The sequence below is a fragment of the Haliotis asinina genome, chromosome 14, assembly GCF_037392515.1.
Source record: "Haliotis asinina isolate JCU_RB_2024 chromosome 14, JCU_Hal_asi_v2, whole genome shotgun sequence".
Taxonomy (NCBI): Eukaryota; Metazoa; Mollusca; class Gastropoda; order Lepetellida; family Haliotidae; genus Haliotis; species Haliotis asinina.
In genome coordinates this window covers 12,215,812-12,237,962 of record NC_090293.1, presented here as the reverse complement: position 1 = coordinate 12,237,962, position 22,151 = coordinate 12,215,812, and the positions used below count along the sequence as shown (strand labels likewise).

Below are 22,151 nucleotides of genomic sequence, written 5' to 3'. Positions count from 1 at the left end.
TCTTTTGGCAATTTCAAGAATGTAGAACTCTGATTAAGATAATTTATTCATGTGCTTTACAGTCAAATACCACTCTTTCCCTCTATAGATAGAAAAGAAATAATAGATATTTTGTATATATGGATAGGGCTTTTCTTACTGGATTTTTCATTTGTATTTTGAATGAGAACTTCAAGTGCATGTGGTGACTTGAAATATATGGAAGCCGTGTTGTTGTTGTTGTTGATGATGATGATGATGATGATGATGATGATTGACTGAGTTTACTTAACATTGCTTTTAGCAGTATTCTGGCAATATCACAATGGGGACACCAGAAATGGGCTTTCATGATGATGATGATGATGATGATATTTGCTCATAATCATAATCAGAGACCACATATCATATAGATCATAATTACCAATTATTTAAAACATGGTACACAGCTTCCTATATAAAGTCTGTGTACTGATATGGAAATACCCAACTAAAGACACTATTTATGGGAGACAAATACATGCTACTTGAAAATATTTAACTTGTGTGTGCATGTTTGAAACTATGCAAGGCAGTAATGCAGTGTAGTTCACACCACTGAAGAGATGCTCCATCCAAACAATTCACAACCCTAAATGGGCCTCGGGAGTTTCCTAATCTTAAAATAGCTTTGATTAGACTGGTCACATGACCGGCAGTGTGCTTGCAATGGCTGCTGAATGAGAGCAGACCATAGGAATAACCTTCAAAGGAATTCGTCGTCATTGGCCCCCATAGCAACAGTTGCACACAATTATGACAGGGTTTAACAGATCCATGCTCTATGTAAGTTCACTCACATAATGCAAGATAGGGCTGCTTTTGTAAAGTGTTGAATATATCTGGCGAAGATGCACATGTCCTTGCCGTCCACCAAGCTTGATGAAGCATGGTGATCTTGATACTGCCACCAGAGATGATTGATTGGGTGGAGTACTGACCTTGTCAGCCTTACCTTTCTGTGAACATTGAACCTGTTTTGTATGTTTTGTTTCCACAGACCTTGACTTTAGGAATATATACATATGTTTGATGTTTCATTGCTTTGATGCCACAGCTCAGAATAATGCTAATGCATTATTGTGTTATGTCAATGAACTGACTAAATGCTATGATATTATTTCACAAAGGCACATTGTATGGCAAATTTTATGGCATGATTTTTAGGTTTGCAGCTTTGCACAGGCCTTGTTAGTTTTAAATAATAAAGGAATATGTTGGGCAAGCAGAATTTCTTCTGGTAGTGCTATCAAATACAAAGGTAGAAGTGTCTCTTGCTTTGTTGACAGGTCATCATTGAGACTGTGATGGGGACAGACACCATTTTTCATATCAACAGCTTGCTAAAATTGTGTATGTCAAGCTGAAACATTTTAGGATGAAAGCAACTACATTTACATAACTTGATGTAACTATCTCTAAATTTTAAGACTCTTACTGGTGGCCATGTCTGTGGATATGTAAATTTTTCAGGTTGCGTTGCATTGATCTCAAAGATTGTTAAATATGGAATGAAGTCACCGAAAACTGTTCTGATCATGCTGACACGAATATGCTGACTCTCTGAATATGGATAAAATCTGAATATTACCAGGTCCTTTAATAATCTCTACAAGTCAGTTTCTGTGCATGGACCATTTAATTGTAAAAACTGATGAATGACCGATATGAAACTACAAGATGTTTTGCTGCTGTGGTTATTTTTTTTTATGTGTAATATAATCAGTCTCTCAATTATCTGGTCCAGGCTTGATTATTTACAGGCCACTGCCATGTTTATTGACATTGCGGTGTGTTGGATTGTACAACAAATAGATAAATTGATCTTGTCAAAGAAATATTATTGTCCCTTTATTGAATTTAAAAAGGGATTTTCTTAAACACCCACCTTTGTCTAGGTGAAGATGTAACCTAGCCCCAGTACTGAGTGTGGTGGGTTGCCCAGTAGAGTACTCACTACATGCTCATCCCCGTGTTTGGAGTTAATGTAGTACCACTACTCCATTTACAGCTACACAACTTAAACAATTAGAAGACTTAAGGGTAAAGCACCTCTTCCATCTATACTGCCATTTTTAATTGTAAGCTCCCATAATTCCACAGTTTGATTTTCTTTGACTTTAATGGTTTCAGTGTTTACGATGATGTTTCAGAATAACAGGACATTGGGTCCTGTAAGTTTCAGATGTCTGTCTGACCCATTGAAAATTCACAGGACTCACTGAATAACGTTAAACAAACATTTCAGATTTAACATTTCTTATAACTGGCTTTGAAATTATAAATATAATATGATAACAAACATAAGATTTGTAAACAGCAAACAAGTGTCACATGCTGCAAATAACAACTTCACACAAGACATTGTGAAATATTCAGTCAGACACTGGGGCTGGTGGGTTGGTGATTTCTATCTGACCACTGGCGATTCTACCAGATTTGTCAGAGGGCCAGACGCTATTCGTGAACACTGTGGTTTCATGATAAACTGTTTTAGAAACAACTCATTCACTTCCATTTCATCGAAGTCATATCTCAGACAAATACAGTCACAGTGACATTTTGAGATTGAGTCAGATAAGTATCCACAGGGATATATATCGGTTCAGCAGTTATTGTTCAGGGAGAACAATATTAGATCCATTTACAGAAGAACATATTCAGAGACAGTGTCGACTCAACCTCATCGGTAACAGCTTGACTCATGTTTATTGTGTCTGAAATGATTCCCACAATTGATTTCTTGCTATGCATATCAAGCTGTGATACCACAACCTTCATGTACCAGGGTGCATATCACAGTCTACACGACTCAGAGTGTATACCCTTGTCTAATTGTCCCAGGGTGTGTACCACAGTCTACTTGTCCAATAATGGGTACCACAGTCTACATGTCCAAGAGTGCATACCCTCGTCTATGTGTCCCATAATGCATGCCACAGTCTACATGTCCCAGACTGCATACCATGGTCCCAGAGTGTATACCCTCGTCTACATGTCCCATAATGCCTACCTTGGTCTATATGTCTTATAGTGCATACCATAGTCTACAAAACCCAGAGTGCATACCACAGTCTACACTCTCAGAGTGTATACCCTTGTCTGATTGTCCCAGGGTGCCACAGTCAACATGTCCCATAGTGCATACCATAGTCTACAAGTCCCTGAGTGCATACCAGTGTACATGTCCTAAAGTAGATACCAGTCTAGGTATCCATAGTGCATATTATAGTCTACATGTCCCATAGTGCATACCACAGTCCATATGTCCCATAGTGCATACATACCATAGTGTATATGTTCAGTGATGCATACTAGTCAGCATGTCCCATAATGCATACAAGTATCATGTCCCAAAGTGCATTCCACAGTCTACACATTCCATAGTGCATACCACAGTGTATATGTCCTGTGATGCATACCAAAGTCTACATGTCCTGTAGTGCCTGCCAGTATTATGTCCCAAAGTGCATACCACAGTCTACATGTCCCAAAGAACACACCACAGCTGAGATACCCTGTAGTTATTCAGAGCGTTATGGATTAATCTGCACCATGGAAAGTCTTGGCAAATCCGTAACAGTGCTGGTAACACCAACAGTTCTCAATCTTGTTTTCGAAAACATATATATTGAATAGTGGATAGGTCATTTAGAAGGCAGATGGGCAGATATTCTTTGAGGGTCACGAGACCCTCCCACTGAAGCTATGTAAGTGAATTCTAGTGTACACTTCATGCATCCTCTCTATGGGGATGTAACACCTCAGTGACAGAACCAAGGTGCTGGGTTGATTGCTATTGTGGAGACAGTCTCTGAAGTGTCCATAACATATACTGAACAAAAATAGTTAGGGATATATGTTAATTTGAAATTTTGAATAATGATGTATTTATTCATTGGCTCACTGATAAAATATCAGTCATAAAATACCAATATCCCTAACTTTGTTTTGTAAAGTCTGGAAATTAACCAGTCTCAGTCTCTAAACCACATTATTTTCCCTACTGCCCAACCCTCCCAGCAGTGCTAAAGCCTTGAATGAAGCAAGTCTAGATTTCCTCAGGTTCAGGTTTCCACAACTCACTGGTGCTCCATTTCAATTTAAGTGGGTTTACTATCAAAATGATATATATTCAGGGACAAATTGTTTGTCTTCATAGAGACCTGTGTTTTTTCAAAAGACGTTAAAGCTGAAATGATCATAAAGTTTGCTTGTGATGACACAACAAAACAATTGTTTGCGAAGTTTCTATGTGTCAGTACACAGCAAACAGTCTTGCAGTTTCCAGGGGTCAAATACCATTTGATCATGTTTTTCAGCCAATCAGATTACAGAGCACAGTGACTTTTGTTTTGCAAGTAATGTTTAACTACCTCTTCAACATGTCAGAACTGCTGTGCTTTTATCTGTTTTTGGCTCAGAAAAAAACATTCACTGCATCCAAAGGGAAGCACAATGTTATACACTCAACACACAACACATCTGTGACTGGTTGAAGTGTCAGGTTGTTTCTTACAGAGCAGTTACGTGTATCATTTCACCCATCAGTCCACATGATCTGATTGATTGCAGGTGCTAAAGAAATTATTAAAACAGTTCTCTAAACTGTTACTTTAGAACCCTCGTACTGCGAGCATGGATCCTCAAATCTAATAATTAAGGTTCCCTAGCAGTCAAGGTAAAACCCTTGGTGAAGTTTAAACATACCGTATATCTTGTGCCTGGGAGAGAGTACATGTTATTTAAGTTGTAGTGTGTGAATGTTCTTACAGCCTGCATTAGGCAGTGCATTCAGGTGTACAATTTTTAATCAGCATTTATGCCCAGAAGGATGGTCAGGCCACCTAGACATTCACAACTGCTCATACGATTGCCTGTCTGGAAGAATTTGTTTTCAAGATTGATGCTTAATAACTGACATATACATTCAAAGCTCAATTTTTTTTTCTGCTTGAGTTGTGGTGGAAAAGCTAAGTGGTTAAAGCATTCGCTTGTCACACCTAGGACACGGGATCTTTTCTCACTGAGTACAAACCCATAATGGTCCAAGGTAGAATAGGCCTTCAGCAACCCATGTTTACCACAAAAGGCAACTATGCTTGTCGTAAGAGGCGATTAACAGGATCGGGTGATCAGGATCGCTGACTTAGTTGACACATGTCGTCAGTTCGCAATTGTGCAGATTGATGCTCATGGTGTTGATCACTGGATTGTCTATTTTAGACTTGATTATTTACAGACCACCACCATGCGGCATACAACTAAGCTCACTCCCATACGAGTACAATGTGTGTTGCTCATTTCTGGTGTGTCTCACTGTGATTTTCCTCAAAGTGGGGTAAAACTAAATTCGCTCACACACTTACTTTCCCACTAGAATGATGTAAGCAAAAAGTATTTTTCTACCATTTGCAACTTACATGCTATGAGTCTTGGTATTGTATTTTCTTCAAGATTATTTGACCGTGAAGGGCAGAGGTAGAATAGGCCCTCAGCCGCCCATGCTTGCCATAAAAGGAAACTATGCTTGTCATAGGAGGCGACTAACGGGATCGGATGTTCAGGCTCGCTGACATTGTTGACCCATGTCATCGGTTCCCAGTTGCGCAGATCGGCATTCATGCTGTTGACCACTGGACTGCCCGATTCAGAATTGTTGGTTATTTACAGACCACCGTCATATAGCTGGAATATTGCTGAGTGTGGTGTAAAACTCACTCACTCACTGTTAGTTTGGTCTAAGGCTTATGAAACTCTTTCAGTTCAAGGCTTTGCTCCCAGTTTACAAGTTAATCCAACTTTATCCTTCACTCCCATTTGGTGTAGTTCAGAAAATATTTGATTCCAAAATAATGCCAGTATTACTATATGGTTCTGAAATATGGGCTTTCACGTATAGAGGGGACATTGAGAAGGTTCAGTTTATTGTTTAAAAGGTGTTTGAATATTTCTAAATTTATTCCTTTTTGTGTGGTAAGTTTTTTAACTGTGCCCACTTGATAATTGATTCACATGTGAAAAGGAAGAATATTAACTAGGGAAATACAAGTCCTCTTGAATCTAATGTAGGAATCACAACAGACAGACAGCATTGTAATACGTATCATATCGCCACACTGATGTATAATTACCCTTTAACTAACTTGCCTCAAGGTGTGACATTTGGTATACCTGGTTTGTCTGTCTTCGCTGTTGGATGACTCATGTGTCTTTGATGAAACCAGATGTGACATGCTGCCCTCAGTTTGATTGAAGTCTTTTCATTCTTCACCCTTTCATCTAACCATCATGAGTGAACCAGATTTAATTTTCAGTCTGATAACAGATGCTGACCAGCTGCTTGCATGATACATATCTGAAGTTGTCCGATGTTGGACGGTTTTAGGCCAAGATATTGTACAGACTCAAGATAATCTTTTAGGCCATTGAGTAATTACGCAGTATTGGATTTTTAAATTGTTTTTGCCTATTAAGTATTGTATGTAAGCAGTTCAAAATTAAATCATTGACAGTTATTTATATTTTATATTCAAAGCGAAAATGCTGCTTTCCTGGAGCTGTTTGTAGCTAGAGCTTTGTGTAAGGCTGAGACATTGCAATCTATGCCATTATAGTCCCATTTGGATCAAAAGCGGACTGATAAATTGCAGTGTAGCTCAAAAACTAATAAGCATAACATACTCAATGAAACGCTGATCATAATCAGAACATCATACCAACTCTATGATACTAACTCAGTGAGGGTTTTGTAGACTTTTTGTCCTACTAGTAGAAAAAGTTGTTTAATAAACTACAATGTATCATTAAAATATTGACACAATTCACTGATCATATTCTGAGGGTTTTATGTTTATTAGTTTTCAAGCTAGACTGCAATTCATTGCTCTGCTTTTGAGCCAGACAGACTATAGATATTGACTCATGTACTAAATATCACTGTCAGTACATTACTTCAATCAAATATGCCAGGCCTGCCAGTTCCCAAAGCCAAGTCCCCCTTTAAGGATATGTTTATTTAGTACAAAGCAACTATGACGAGAGCAGTACAGCCATTTTGTGAAGACCTTTAGGTACAGGTCAGCTACATTCCAGTAGCCAGTCAAGTGAGCCACACTCCCACAGCTTGTACTGCAACATTCTCTGTAGTCAGCAGTACTAGTCACACCCAGTCATCTGCCTCTCTCCAACGGTCATGTTGTTTCTGGTATGTTCACCTTTTGCTTTTCCTCTTTGTATACGTGTTTTATGGAAGGGAATTTTTTACCTTGTCCATGCATTGTGTTATTTGTGGGTAGCCATCACAGATCTGTTGTTTTGTAGGCTTGTATCGTTTGATGCTTCTCAATCAATGTCGAACAAAAAATTGTTTTCTATTTTTATGATTTTTAATGTAAAACCTCAATTCTTACCACCGCATTTAGATGTCACGAATATATTTCAGTACAGCAATACCTGGAGTATTTTATTTAGAACTGGATGGAAAAATGTTATCTTGAGGCAAGCACAGCATGCTAAATACATTTAGAACATATGTATGTGTCTTAAGATAGGAAGCAGTTGCACAAACTCCTGTCGAAAGCAAGAAGTCACTCCCATTTGATTCGAGTCAGCACCATTCATGCCCCATTTCACACAGTTCTGCTCCATTCAGAGTTTTAAGTGGAGCCTCAAAGCCTCCAGATTTCAGGACTCTGACATCCTGTCTCTGATAATGAGTGAGTTTTGTCTTGTGCTGATTTTTATCAGTATTCCAGCAATATCATGGCACAGGCACCAGAAGTAAGCTTCACGCATTTCACCCATGTTGGGAATCTAACACATTTGCTGTGTGGCAAGCTAAAGTTGTAACCAGTAGGCTACGCCCTATGTCCCTAATACAAGGCTATCACAGTGGATCAGATGGTCAGATTGGACACATGTAGTCTCTTGTGTGACTCATTGACTCCAGCATGGGTTCCCTACTAAATGTTGATCACTGGATTATCTGATCAAGACTGGATTATTTAAAGGTCTGTGTCTTCTCACTTGTATACTATCCCGATTACTGCTACAATAAACAAAGAAATATAATTGTTGAGACTCCCATTAATCCAAGTCTATCAGCTGCAGAAGTTAGTCGTTTCCATGATCCTCTGGTCCAGTCAGTGCACAGCTGAATGTGTTTACACTTCTTGTATACAAGTTGACTAACAATGGATGGATGGTCTTCTACAGGTGTTGGGCAGGTATCTGCACACATAAATTTATCACTCACTGTGACACTGAGTTCGGGTGGAAAATGGACCAGGCTGGATAATAGCAAGTATATGTACTGACTGGACAATAACAAATTTATGTCATGCTTGAGAATATAAACAAATACAGTTGACATTGTGAGTGGAAGACTATCCTGGCCACAATGTTTATATTTGTACTCACCCTGGGACAAAGCATTTACCTGATAAGGACAGACCAATCAATTGTCTTAAAGATTTTTGTCCTCTGAAAACCTGAAGGCAGGTGGGGAAAAGAAAGAAAAATAAAATGTCAAATCAAAGTAATATTCTTATATTCTTTCTAAATACTCAAAGTATTTTATTTTTGACAATTTATGAGGTGAATATGGGTAAAAAAAACACCCAACAAGTATTTTCTTGTGAGTTTACATTTTTAGCGTGGGGAAAATTAATTTTTATTTTTTTTCCTACTCTTGCAAAAAAAATGCAGGTGGATCCGTAAAACAAGAAATAAAATTGGTCTGGCCTTAGTAACCGTTTATAATATACTGATTAAGCTGAAACTATAAACTGGCAAGGAATTACATTTGCCAACTAGGCAGTCCTGGCCCATTCCCACAGTAAGCTGTGATCATGAGGTTGTTCTGTGAAAATGCCTAAAATGATATTACACTTTCAACAATGCTGTTGGTGCATTCTCCACTTCATATCCTGTTTTGCATCTTTAACTCTGTACTCATCATTCAAACTTGAAGAGTAGATTCTTGGCTTTGTGTCCGTTGTCAAGAATTTCATGCCATGCATACATGATAGTACATTGTATCTTTAAATGATTGGATCTTTGAGGAAGAGGATCTTACAAATAAATCAGTAGAATAACGCAGCTGAAATCCTTCTCCATGTAGTAAGTCAACAGTTGATGAATACAACAGTATTCATGGTGGATCAGACATTTTGGAAACGTTGACTGACGTTAACCTGGACAGTGCACAATAGTTCAGTGTTTGAGTTAATCCAGAAACATGCATTTTTCATGCCAAAAAGTAATAAAACCACACACACACAAAAATTGTGCAGGTGTTTTGGATGCATAGATTCTGATCTACATAATTTCAAAAAGTACCTTAAAACCACAACATATAGACAAACAATAAATTTTAACATGATTCAGGATTGTACTGAAAATTTCGCACTCAAAAAATTTGTACTACATATTCATAATTATATTTCTGCTTGCACTCGTACAAAACCTACCGCAATCACTGATAGTTGTAACACACCCTTAAAGAAAGCTGATACTATCCCTGGCTTGCGGTGAACTTAAAACTAAGTAAATCAGTTTGGGCTGTGATAGATTCTATTCCAGATCAGTTGATCACAAGCTAGTTAACATCCATTTTCTGCCAAGCATACACCATTGAAGGGTTGACTTGGGTGTGGAATTCATTTGATGTTTATACAGACAAACATAAGCACATGTAAATGAGAACACTCAATTCTGTGGCTAAACTAGGTAGCGTGTATTTACAGCTCCAACACAAGCTTGGGAGGGGGGTTTGGGGGCTGGAGAACGGTGTAGGTGTACAGATCTGTTGAGAAGCTTAATTAGTAGGAATGTGCTACATTTTGAGATTTGTGTCCTTGGTTGTTTTTTTTAAAATCTGATCAAGGTTTCTATATTTAGTGTCAGCATGAGAGGGATGGTTAGACAATTTCCTCCTCCAAAAGAAAGAATGTTTGAGAATGTTAGTTTGTTGTGATTAGCTGATGAGGGGAAATATGTGTTGTTTGTAGTGCATCATTGTGAAGTCTGATTGGATGTTTGTTCCTGTTGGTTTGCAGTGTCTGAGGTCGATCAGTTGGTAGGGGACTGTATACAGTATCGTATCACATGCAGCCTGTTTCAGTTCATATGTTTTTCATATATTTGAGTCATCATTGAAGAATTTGGCTACAGGCTGCAGTGCTTGAAATATTGTTTCATTTCTCTCGGTCACTTTACCCTCAGGAAAAGGTTGTGAATTGCCTGAACATTTAAGCTACTTCCTAGAGCTTAGTATATTTTACTGTTATTTTGTCTGAATCTGAGCTAACTGGCCCTAAACAGACTTTAATAGACATAGTTCGGCTTCAGTGAAGTAGAGAAGTTTGAGACTGCCTGTGTGTAAATTTTTCATACCAAGTTTGCTTCAAGGCAGAGGAAGTGGATTTAAATAGCAAACATCATTGCATACAGCAAGCGGCGAAGCTGTTGTGTTCATATCTGGGTTGAACCTGTAGCTGCAGGTGTTGGAACCAGTCAAGGGACAGCGAAAGTGATTCTCTGTTGATTCAGGAAACAGTGACTGTTAAACTACAGACAGTGATTATTGTGTGTAATTACCAATCAGTATGTTTGACTGGATGGATTATCTTTGCCAGGGCGTTCCGGTGCTGATTGGTATTGGGGTTGTTGCCGTCACCGCCATTCTTGCAAAGATATTCCTGTTTGGAGACAAGAAAAAGAAGTCACCTGTAACTCTACAGGATCCCTCTTTGAAATACCCCTTAAAACTTGTGGACAAGGAGGTAAGTGTGAATAGACGTCTTCATACATAAGCAAGAACTGTTCTGTTATATGGCAGGGCTCGATTTAGTGCTTTGTTACTTGCACTAATGCAACCCAATATTACAAAGTGCAGCCTAGTTATTAGACTATTTAGCACCAGGTACAAGTAAAGTTTTGAGTGGGTAAACTTGTGAATAAAACATCTAAATAATTCAATAGCTTATTTCTTTCATTACATATTGCAATAAAATCTGTGTAACTAGAATTTGGCTGGTGTAACTATGTTTATATCTTAGGTTGCACCTGGTGCAAGTAGGTGAACATCTCTTATATCGCCCCAGTATGTATTATCTGTTGGACTGTTTTGTCATTATTCAGCCAATGAAAATTTTCACTGTTGTATACAGTGCTTTGCATATACTTTATATATGTTTTCTGAATTATATGTATATTCTAGAATCGCTGGAGTAGCATGTTGTCGTTTGGACAGTGTGTGGCATTGTTGTTATCTGTAATGCACCTTTGGTCTGCCATTAGAGCTTGTAGACATGTGAAGATCCGCTTTAGAATTGATCTTCAGTAACACCATTCTTGTCTTAGAGGCAGCTAATATGATCAGGTGGACAGATTCGCTGGCTTGGTTGATAGTGCCTTTGTCTCCCAATTGCATAGATCAGTTCTCATATGGTTGGTCAATGTAATTGATTATTTATAGACTGCCACAATCTTGCTGACTCTGGCATAAAAATAAACTCACCCACTGTGGACATGATAAAAAAACAATTTTACAACCAAAGACACGAAAGAAGTTTTTGGAATGGAAAAATATTTCTATGCTGACTTTCTGTAACCATTTACTTAATCAGTGTCTTTCACCAACTTGTGAACACTTGTGACAACCAGAGAAACAATAATTCTGTACCAGACAATTTATTTTAGACACATCGTAAATAGAGGAAGTAACATTTGGAGGGAGGAATTGTTTACTCCCAAAATCTAGTAGTCTGAAATGTCCCTCGGACTATAAGGATGTGATCATTTGCTACAACTCCAGTCGGACAGGCAGAGTTACAAAAGTGGCTCACTTTTGCACTTCAGATTTGCAAAAATCACATCCACCCTTCAAGCTTTGTGTCTATTATTCATTGTAAATATCAATAAAATGTGTTTGTGTCCTGAATCATTTAAGTATCAATGCATATTTATCAGCTAAATACATGAATTTAGAAAGAAGATTTTGATAATGGGCCATTTTCAGAATTTTTTGCCTTTTTCTGAATTTAAATTGGGCCACTGCCTTTGCAACAATTGTAAACTTCCCAAAATTTTAATGGGCCATTTTCTATTCCAATATGCAAAATGGCACATGGTCCCTACCTTTACTAATCCCTGAAAATAGACAACTAGTTGTCCTGTCTGCAGTAAAGTGAACATGATGGATAAATCAATTGATGTATTGTTGGTTATTCCATTCTTATATTGTTACATGGTTGTTTAACTCGCCCAGTATGAATTCAGACTGCAGTAGCATGTATTGAATTTATCTGTCCTATATACACTACTCTGCTTATGGATATGCATGTACGTGTATCTGTCTTTCTACAATAGATAAACCCGATTGTCATTGTGTCAGTTACATCTAAATAGAATGGCATTGTCTTATTATCTGTATAAAAAATTGAGTAATATGTTGTTGCATTTTTGGTTTGTCCAGACCTTTATGGCTTTGATCAAGGCAGTCAAATGCCATTACACATAAAGTTGGACATTCTAGTGGTTGAAGACCTGGGTTTGATTATGAAGTCCGTTTCTGGTGTTCCTGGTGTGATGTTGTTGGAATATTGCTGAAAGTGGCGTAAAATCATCTTCACTCAATCACTTTGTTATACATTGTCAGGGAATTTTAACAAAATTTTGTTTTTTGGTTTCCCAGCTGACACATGTCTGCAAACATTTGTTGTTGTTTTTCTTGAGTGTCGGCATTCTTTCATTCACATTCCAATATTGTTTGTATTTATTCCACAGATCATCAGCCATGACACCAGAAGGTTCCGTTTTGCCCTGCCTTCACCTGAACACATCCTGGGACTGCCAATAGGTACGAAAACACCGTCCACTCATTGGCCAGTTAGTACTGCAGATTGTATTACCAGGCCTTCTATATACATTTATCACCCACTTGCGTCTGTTGTATCAAAATGGACAAGTTTCAAGATTTAATTCACTGGAGTTTCAGACTAAAGAATGAAACATGAAATCTGTATCCATTATTGTCCATATCTATATGTTCATTTACATGAATTAATGTATTATGTATATTATTTTACAGTATATAATACTTTTGTGTTTTTATGCATTTATAATTTACATGGTTTTGATGCAATGCCAATATAGGCGAGTTTGATGTTAAAGGATTAATGTCTTAATGACAGGGTCTGATTCTGGTCTGTCACTGTTCACAGCTGTGTCGGTAAATGAGTTAGAGTTTCTGAATTATCAAATACACAAAATTAAGAAAAGGAACAAAGCATGCTTATGTCATGTATAATTTTTCATCTAAATGATGAATTATTAATTATGAATTAAATTTAGAAAATATTGTTCATGCAGCTTTGAAGTTTTAATAAGTTTGAGTTGTTTTCTAGTCATGGTTTTGATGAGATAGCTAAAATGACAACATTTCCATTCTCATTTGTGGGGCCGTTGAGTAGCCTAGTGGTTAAAGGGTTGGCTCGCCACTCTGCAAATCTGGAATTTCCCACATGGGTGCAATGTGTGAAGCCTGTTCCTGGTGTGCCCCACCAGGATTTTGCCAAAATACTGCTGAAAGCAGCATAAAATCCCTCCTACCCACTCACTCACTTACTGTTTGTTTTCCGTGTCACAGGCCAGCACATCTACTTGACAGCCAGGATCGACGGACAGCTGGTCATCCGTCCGTACACCCCTGTTTCCAGTGATGACGACAAGGGATACATGGACCTTGTCATCAAGGTAGGACAGATTCATACACTAACCTTCGTCAGTACTGTACAAACATTGTGTACTTTATGTTCCTCCATCAACTGTAGGCTTTGTGGTGCAGTATGGGCATAACTCATTTACATCAGCCGTATATATTTGCAAATGATTGAGAACTGTTGAGTTAACCCTGGATGCTTTCACAGTGCACAGTAACACATTGCACCGATGATTCCAGTTGGAATTGGCCTTAGCAACCCTTACTTGTCGTAAGAGACGACCAGCATAATCAGATGGTCAGACTTTGCTGACGCTGTTGCCACGTGTTATCACACCCCAACTGCGTAGATCGATGCTCATGCTGTTAATCACTGGATTGCCTGGTAATTCTAATCTGAATATGTATCAAGTGACTTTTTTGTCAAGGAAACCAGCTAAACTAGGGCTCGGGGGCAGTTGTTATTGTAAATGTAGCATCAATAACTGCTTCTTTGAATCACCATTGTATGGCTTTGCTGACAATTGGAGCTACTTGAATTGCTAAGGGGTATTGCAGTAGTAATAAATATACTTCATAGTTACATTAATTTGTGTATAAGAAGGGTGCAATTGGGTAACCCAGTGATTATATCCCCAGGTTCGATTCCCCCCATTGGTACAATGCGTGTATCCCACTTCTGGTGTCACTTTGCATGATATTGCTGGAAACAGCATAAAACCCAACTCACTCACAAAATCTGATGGAAATGAAAAGGGTATAGACATTTTCTTCCCTGTTGTTGGACACAAGGACAGTAACTCTGGCCTGAAATGCCTGGAATTCTTGCTAACCAGCTACACGAGAGGCTTTGAATTTTGAATGGAATTGCTCTTATTTATCCATAACTGTAACTTATGAAATTTTCAGTCTTTATACCTACTGTCAACAATACTACCAGCATTTTATTAAGTACAGTCTTGCTATATGGTATGCTAAAGCTGGTTGTCATTACACTGAAGTAACATACAGTCAAGTCATGTTTATCCAACATAATCTGTTCCACACCAACTTATCGGATTATCAAGTTCTTAGGACACATCACGTCCATGGTTCATAGTCACTTATGTGGCATTACTGGTAGACAAGAAACTGTGAGAGACACAGACAGGTCTTGCTGTGTTTTGACTGTGGTTAGTGTAGAAGTCACCTCTATAAAAGGCATCATCAACAGGCCATCAATGTTAGAAGTTGTTTGTAAAAAAGCACTTGCAACAAGATAGTTGTTTTGCCAATATGACTGCCCAGCAGCAAGGAAGCTCAGTTTGAAATTGCGGTAAATCCCAGGTGTCTCCTACAGGTGTATTTCAAGAATGTCCACCCCAAGTTCCCAGAGGGAGGCAAGATGTCTCAGTACCTGGAGAAAATGGAAATTGGAGATTTCATTGATGTTCGGGGACCCAATGGTTTGCTAGTCTACGATGGCAGAGGTAGGTAGAATGAAGAGAGATTACATACATCATTTGTTTGCGTGTTTACTTTGCTTATAATGAAATTTTGTTTTCACAAATTTTGGAATTCATCAGCTACTTTTCCCAAAACAGGATGCTAAACACACCCCGAGCTATGATCATTTAGCATCAGTCATCATCATTACAAAACAGACAGTACTAAATATTGAAACACATGGCCATTTTCCTGATACATCCAGTGACTCTGAAAGCTCTCAACACAGCTGATTGTTGATTAACTGCTTCTGATTTGGTGTAGAACCCCAACTATAACCTGTGTCAGTGGTAAATGAAGGGAGATAACCCTGCTTAATGAAGTTAACCATTCATGAGAAAGAAAAGTGATGGGAATAATTGTTGTAGCAGCATGCCAGTTGTATCAACAGGGATGGCAGAATCCACAGAAATCTGCGGAATTAAATGCAGATAAATCGATCCTGGACCCATTTGGGGACTGCTGCCCCTAGACCCCTAGACCCCTAGCTGAATATCAGCTGAAATCATTTTCACCTGTTGCAATCCCTGATGAAGTTCTTGTGGTATGTTTAGGCTGCTACAAGATCCGTCCAGACAAGAAGTCCGAGCCTGAGACCAAGTTGGCCAAGAAGGTTGGGATGATCGCTGGGGGAACTGGTGAGTGACTAAAGTGCATTTCTGGCCTAAGTCATGATGTTGAAAGTTGTCAGGTCCCCAGTCTTATAAGTATAAGTAAACTAGTGTGTCCTAGATTAAGCCATCCTGAATATGCAGTCTAGAACTGCTATTCATCACCTTATGCTTGCTGGGCGATGAGGTAGCCTGGTGGTTAAGGTGTCCACTCGTACCAAAGATGCAGGTTTGAGTCCCCACATGGATGTGAAGCCCATTCATGGTGTTCCCTGTCATATTGCCGGAATATTGGTAAAAGTGGCATCAAACCATACTTACATGAAAATGGAAGGCACTTGGGCAAGCTATCAGCTTTACTCATTTGATTGATATATGTCATTGTATCCTAAACGATGTCATAATGTTATTTCTGGACTGCTGTCATATGACTGGAATATTTCTGACTGCTGTTATAAACAAAAAATATGCTAAACACACAAAAAAAGAAGAGCGGAACTGTATTCCCCCCATCTTGCCATTATATAGAAATAACGACCATTCGTATTGCCACTGACTTGTAATCTGTAATACAGTTGTTAAAACCGGTTACATGGTACTCAATTCATGTTTTCCAAAGTGACTTTCATTTCATATATCCTAGGTATAGGATAATACGGTAATGTTTTTGAAAACCCTATTCTGGGGAATGTTGGACTGTGTCAATTGTCCCTGAATCTGCCGTTATTCATCCTCATGACCCCTTTCTGCAGAATGCTTTTTGGGTCTTCAAAATTTGCATATGCACCGTAGACCAGTGAATGCCTGTAGTATTACTGACCACGTTATCCTGTGTTATGCTGGACTAAGTAGAGTGTATGAATCTGCTCTGACTCTGTGTCTCCCCGCGCAGGTATTACCCCGATGTTACAGCTGGTACGCCAGGCCCTGAAGGACCCCGAGGACACCACGGAGATGTGGCTGCTGTTTGCCAACCAGGTCAGATTCTCTGCCTTGTTATGTTGTAGAAACTAATGAAGAATGATTTGGTTCGGTCTCAGATGGGACGGCTTGTTTCTAAAATATCGCTCTGTTTGGATCTTTGGATAGTTGCAATAATTACCCAGACCTTGATTAGATTTTCGATATTAGACCTAAGATTTCATGAGTTTCGATTTGATTCTTCATACAAGTAAATACATCAGGTTTCATTTAAATTTCAGAGTCAGTTTTTTAGCATGAAATCCATCGTCAACTTGGCGATGACATCAACCAATTATGTTTCACCTTATTTGAGCACTCGAAACTGCTTGAGTTGGAGTCAAAATAACGTTCTGACTGAATGCAAATACTTTAAAGAAGTATTCAAATATTGAATCGAAATATTGTTATCAAAAATCGAAACTAAAGTGTCAGATTCGATTTTCAGTGAGTCAAACTGAATCTTTACAGCCCTAGTTATGGCATCAGTGTGTTGTAACTCCCACATAAGGATAGACTTGTAATAATTTTAGAGCTTGGATAGCTTTGTGGAGAATGATCTAGATCAGATGAATGCATGTTTTTCTTCAGATACTTCATAAGAAGCAGTTATTTTGTTACATCCCTTTGTTACCAGGATCCTGTAATTGTCAACATAACACTAGATTTTACCTAGATTTTATTCTTGGACTGTATTCATGAGTTTCACAGGATCTGACAAAATGGAAATTCTGTTTCGAGGAGATTCAAAGTTTTCCTGCTTGATAATTGGTAATTTTTCTGACGTGTACCTGAAACTCCCGTTTCCACAGACTGAAGAAGATATACTGCTGCGTCCTGAGCTGGAGGAGATCCAGAACAAGTATCCTAGGAGATTCCATCTGTGGTACACACTTGACAGGCCTAAGGAAGGTGAGAGATAACTTGGCTCTAGCACTGGTGATTGGAATAGTGAGTGAGTTTACTTTTATGCCGCACTTAGCAATTAGGTGACTAATGGGATCGGGTGGTCAGACTCACTGACTTGGTTGACACGTGTCATCGGTTCCCAGTTGCACAGATCAGTGCTTATGCTGTTAATCACTGGATTGTCTGGTCCAGACTCGATTATTTACAGACCGCCACCATATAAGTGGAATATTGTTGTGTGCGGCATAAAACTAAACTAAACTCACTCACTCACTCACTTCTTAAGCTTATTCTTAACACTTTTGCTAAGATCAAAATTAAGAATTCTTAGGGCTATGACTGTTTCGAGAAAAGAGCCCTGGTTACTGTGGTTAAGACGTAAACACAGTATTCACTCCTCCAAAATGAAATCTTAAAAATATTGTGTCATTTGCTTTCTTGTAATTATATCATCAGACTCTTATATTTTCATAAAATCTGTAGGCCCAGAAAAAGAAATATTCTGAACCGCTAACTTGTTTAAGGGCGGTGTGACCTGTTAAGGTCCAGGGTAGAATAGGCATTCAAACCCATGCTTACCATAAAAGGAGACTATGCTTGTAGTGAGAAGGGTCTAACAGAATCGGGTGGTCAGACTCGCTGACTTTGTTGACATATGTCATTGGTTCCCAGATCGATACTTATGCTGCTGATCACTGGATTGTCAGGTCGAGACTCGATTATTTACAGACTGTCGACGTATAGCTGGAATATTGCTGAGTGTGGTGTAAAACTAAACTCACTAACTCACAAATAGAAACATTCTAAACTTCACTAACTTGTTTTTGGGCAGTGTGGTGGCCTTGTGATTAAGGCATTCGCTCATCACACAAAAGATGCAGGTTTTTAATTTCCTACATGGGTACAGTGTGTGAAGGACATTTGCTAAATGGACACAACCAATACTCACTCACTCTTCCATGTTTCAGGATGGAGCTACAGCAAGGGCTTTGTGAGTGATGAGATGATCAAGAAGCACCTGCCCCCACCCAGTGAGGAAACCCTTGTTCTCATGTGTGGCCCCCCACCCATGATCAACTTTGCCTGCCTTCCTAACCTGGACAAGCTCAGCTATGCTCCCAACATGAGATTCGCCTACTGAGCAGCAGTAACCACCCAAGTCTTTCATATGCCCAGTCTGACGTCCATGGGGAAGGAGAGGTCATGGTGGAATTAGATACATCGCCAGTGTTGACTGCCGATTCAAACTTATCAATTTTGCAGATTAAATAGTTTGATTTATTTTTTTAGAATTCAGCCACTAGCAGTTTAAACAAAAGATACACATGCTTTTTATATTATTTTTTCTTGAAAAATACTCATGCTGCAGTATTAGTGTTGCAACATCTGGTGCAGATGAGTTTGTCTCAGATTGATGTATGTTAGGCTTTCCACTGTCTTCAAGATCGGAGGTGGACACAGGAGTCATATCTTCATGGAGAAAATCGATATTTTGTCTTCCCATCATGATCAGAGGTAGACACAGGACTCTATCAAACTGGTGGCTGTGTCAACCCCTGAGGATGATGCACACGTCTTCTGGCTCACATCCTGATGGACATCCTGAAAGAGATCCAGATAAACATTCTGATAGACATCCAGGAGATCCTGATGTACATGCTGAAAGATGTACCAATGGACACCCTGAAACTGATCTGGATGGAAATCCTGATAGACATCCATGAGATCCTGAAGAACATACTGATATACATCCTGAAGGAGATCCAGATGTAAATCACGATAGGCATCCAGAAAGACATCCTGAAGGAGATCCAGATGTAAATCACGATAGGCATCCAGAAAGACATCCTGAAAGGGATGCAGATGGAAATCCTCATAGACATCAAGGAGACCCTGAAGGACATCTGATGGACAACTAGAAGATCCTGATGTGCATCCTGAAGGAGATCCAAGTGAAAATCCTCATATACATCCTGAAGGACATACAAATGGACATCCCGAAGGAGATCTGGATAGACATCCAGGAGATCCTGAAGGACATACTGACGGACATCCCGAAGGGGATCCAGATGAAAATCCTTTTGCTGACCTCTCTCCTTGATCTGTCTTCCCTATATGTGACTGTACAGATCTGTAATCTAGAATAATCAATTTGTGTATAGTAGGCAACTCTCTTATATTTGAAATATTTGAAATTTGTAGAATCTAATGGATTTTCTGTTAACTACAGATCATTTGTTTATATAATGGCAATGACTCAGCACTATTTTCAATATCTGTCAGATGTTTCTTTTAGTTTCAAAGTGAGTTGGTGACTACAGAGAACAGACATGCTGTGTGTCCAACACTGAAACCTTGGAAGCATTTCTGTGAACACTTGTAGAAAGTGTTATGTCCTTTACATTTTGATGTGTGCTTGTCACCTTGATGAATGTTTCTTTGAACCGTTCCAAACATCATCTGTCATCAAGTCAACCACAGTCAGTGGCAGGGATGTAGCATACTCACCACAAATACGTGACCTTTGCTTGAGTCTGTTCCAGCATCAGAGTTATCTCTCTAGAGAGCATGAAAGTGGCAAGGTAACGGTGTTCCTGTAGAAGTGGTTTGCAGCAGTAGTGCTGAGATTGTTACCACGGATTTGTGAGAATCTTGGCTCTACAACTGTCACTGAGATATGAGGCCTTGTGATGTAGTAGGGGCTGGTGGGGTAGCCTAGTCTGTTGTCACACGAAAGATCCAGGTACCCACATGGGTATAATATGTGAAGCCCATTTCTGGTGTTGACCATGCAGTGATATAATTGGAAAAGTGCTTAAAGCGGCGTCCAGCCATACTCACTGTAATGTCATGCCTGAAAATTTGATGTTCGGGAAACTTTGGGGATTTTTTATATTTTGAAAAAAAGCATAATTTTGTCTCAGGTTTTACACACAAAAGATAACTGTTTGATTGATATATCTTAACCATGTTCTGTTAAATAGACAAAATTGCCTCCCCCTTTATACAGGAAAAAATGATAGCTTAACCAAAAATGTTTTTGAAACATTCCCGTCCCCTTTTGTCTCTCTTCCCTTCTCCAGTCAAAAGGTCAGCCCACAGACAGATGATGTTTGGACGTAGACGTGGCAGTGCTGCGTGTGCGTGTGTGATCATAACTGCCATTAGTTTTCTTGTATATGCGGAGGGTATTTGTGTTTATATTCTATCAATGAGTAAAGTGATATTCCCGAAAGTGCTATAAACATGTTATCATGCATTGTGATGATTTTGCATGAATGTGTAATACCTGGGACTCAGGATATACTGAAACAGCCTAATGGAAAGACGATTGGCATCTGGTTTAATTCAGTTGTTACAGAATGCTAACTGAATTATGTTATTAATTCACTGTTTAGCTGTTTTTGAGGGAATGGTATCAATTTCAATTTTTAAGAGTTTGGCATTATAATATATATATTATTTCTCTATTAGAATTTTCTATTAGCTAATATAATCTTTTGCATATTTCATAACCAGCTACTCTTTGATATATTCTGCATAATAAAACTTAGATTTCATTTTAAAAAACAAATTAGCATAAACATGTATAACATTTTATCCGCCTTTCATTTTGATTGTAGAAACAAGGATGCTCTGTGTCCTTGTACACAAGGGAATAATTCAGATACATTCATTTATGGAATACATTTGAATAATTTCCTGTTAATTGATACAGAATAAATGAAACGTTACTTGTCTGAAGTGTCATCGATCAGAGCAGATGTTGTCAAAGGGTATCTGTGCACATGTCTATATAAAGCCTGCATTGGCACAATTCAGAGCTTAAAGGAGAAGACTGCAGAATAAATATTACGTCTACATGTAACAGTAATATTTATGGTGAAGCCATGCAATAATGCATGAAATATGTAACACTTCAAAGATGGCTGAAATTGCTCGAGAGCTGTGTTGGTGAGCCTGAAATCTTGTGGAAAAGAAATAAATTCTGTTATCTTTTCAGTTTTGATTGTTATTTTTATGGAAGGCTTAGGTGGTCCAAGCCTCTAAAAGACGATAAAATATGGTGCTCATTGTTTGCACACACATAATTCATGTCATCAATCAAAAAGTGATGTTTAAATGTAAATGTATGGTATATAACAACTGCATTAGTCTGGACTGTAGCAGGTGACAAGAAGCCACGAAGGTCCACATTCATCACTATGGTAGCATTATCAGTTAGAGCATATACAGTGCAACCTGCCAACACCGGCATAAATTTTTGGTCCCACCATATTACAAAGATAATTTGATCATTAAAACATTGTCTTATCCATATTCTGGCACAAGTTTCTGGTCCAAACAAGCAATTTTAATGATAATTAACACTGTCTAAACTGGCATGGGGATGAGCAGACCAGTCAAGGACCCATAATCCAATAATCGATGCTCTTGGCACG

At 38.6% G+C, this 22,151-nt stretch overlaps 1 protein-coding gene across 3 annotated transcripts in view; it reads left to right on the top strand.

The window, feature by feature from the left end:
• Nucleotides 1–21,711, top strand: part of LOC137261103 (NADH-cytochrome b5 reductase 3-like) — a 38,693-nt gene extending 16,982 nt beyond the window's left edge. The window contains exons 1-9 of one of the 3 annotated variants that reach the window (XM_067798779.1): nucleotides 656–804; nucleotides 10,659–10,805; nucleotides 12,811–12,883; nucleotides 13,673–13,779; nucleotides 15,084–15,213; nucleotides 15,784–15,867; nucleotides 16,733–16,818; nucleotides 17,613–17,712; nucleotides 18,678–21,711. In XM_067798779.1, the coding sequence (XP_067654880.1) occupies nucleotides 775–804; nucleotides 10,659–10,805; nucleotides 12,811–12,883; nucleotides 13,673–13,779; nucleotides 15,084–15,213; nucleotides 15,784–15,867; nucleotides 16,733–16,818; nucleotides 17,613–17,712; nucleotides 18,678–18,850 (930 nt within the window). In that variant the 5' untranslated portion in view covers nucleotides 656–774 and the 3' untranslated portion in view covers nucleotides 18,851–21,711. Of the gene's footprint in view, nucleotides 1–655; nucleotides 805–7,089; nucleotides 7,226–10,658; nucleotides 10,806–12,810; nucleotides 12,884–13,672; nucleotides 13,780–15,083; nucleotides 15,214–15,783; nucleotides 15,868–16,732; nucleotides 16,819–17,612; nucleotides 17,713–18,677 lie in introns of those variants that run through there. The other 2 variants (XM_067798781.1, XM_067798780.1) reach the window with 2 other exon arrangements.
• The last annotated feature ends 440 nt before the right edge of the window (nucleotides 21,712–22,151 follow it).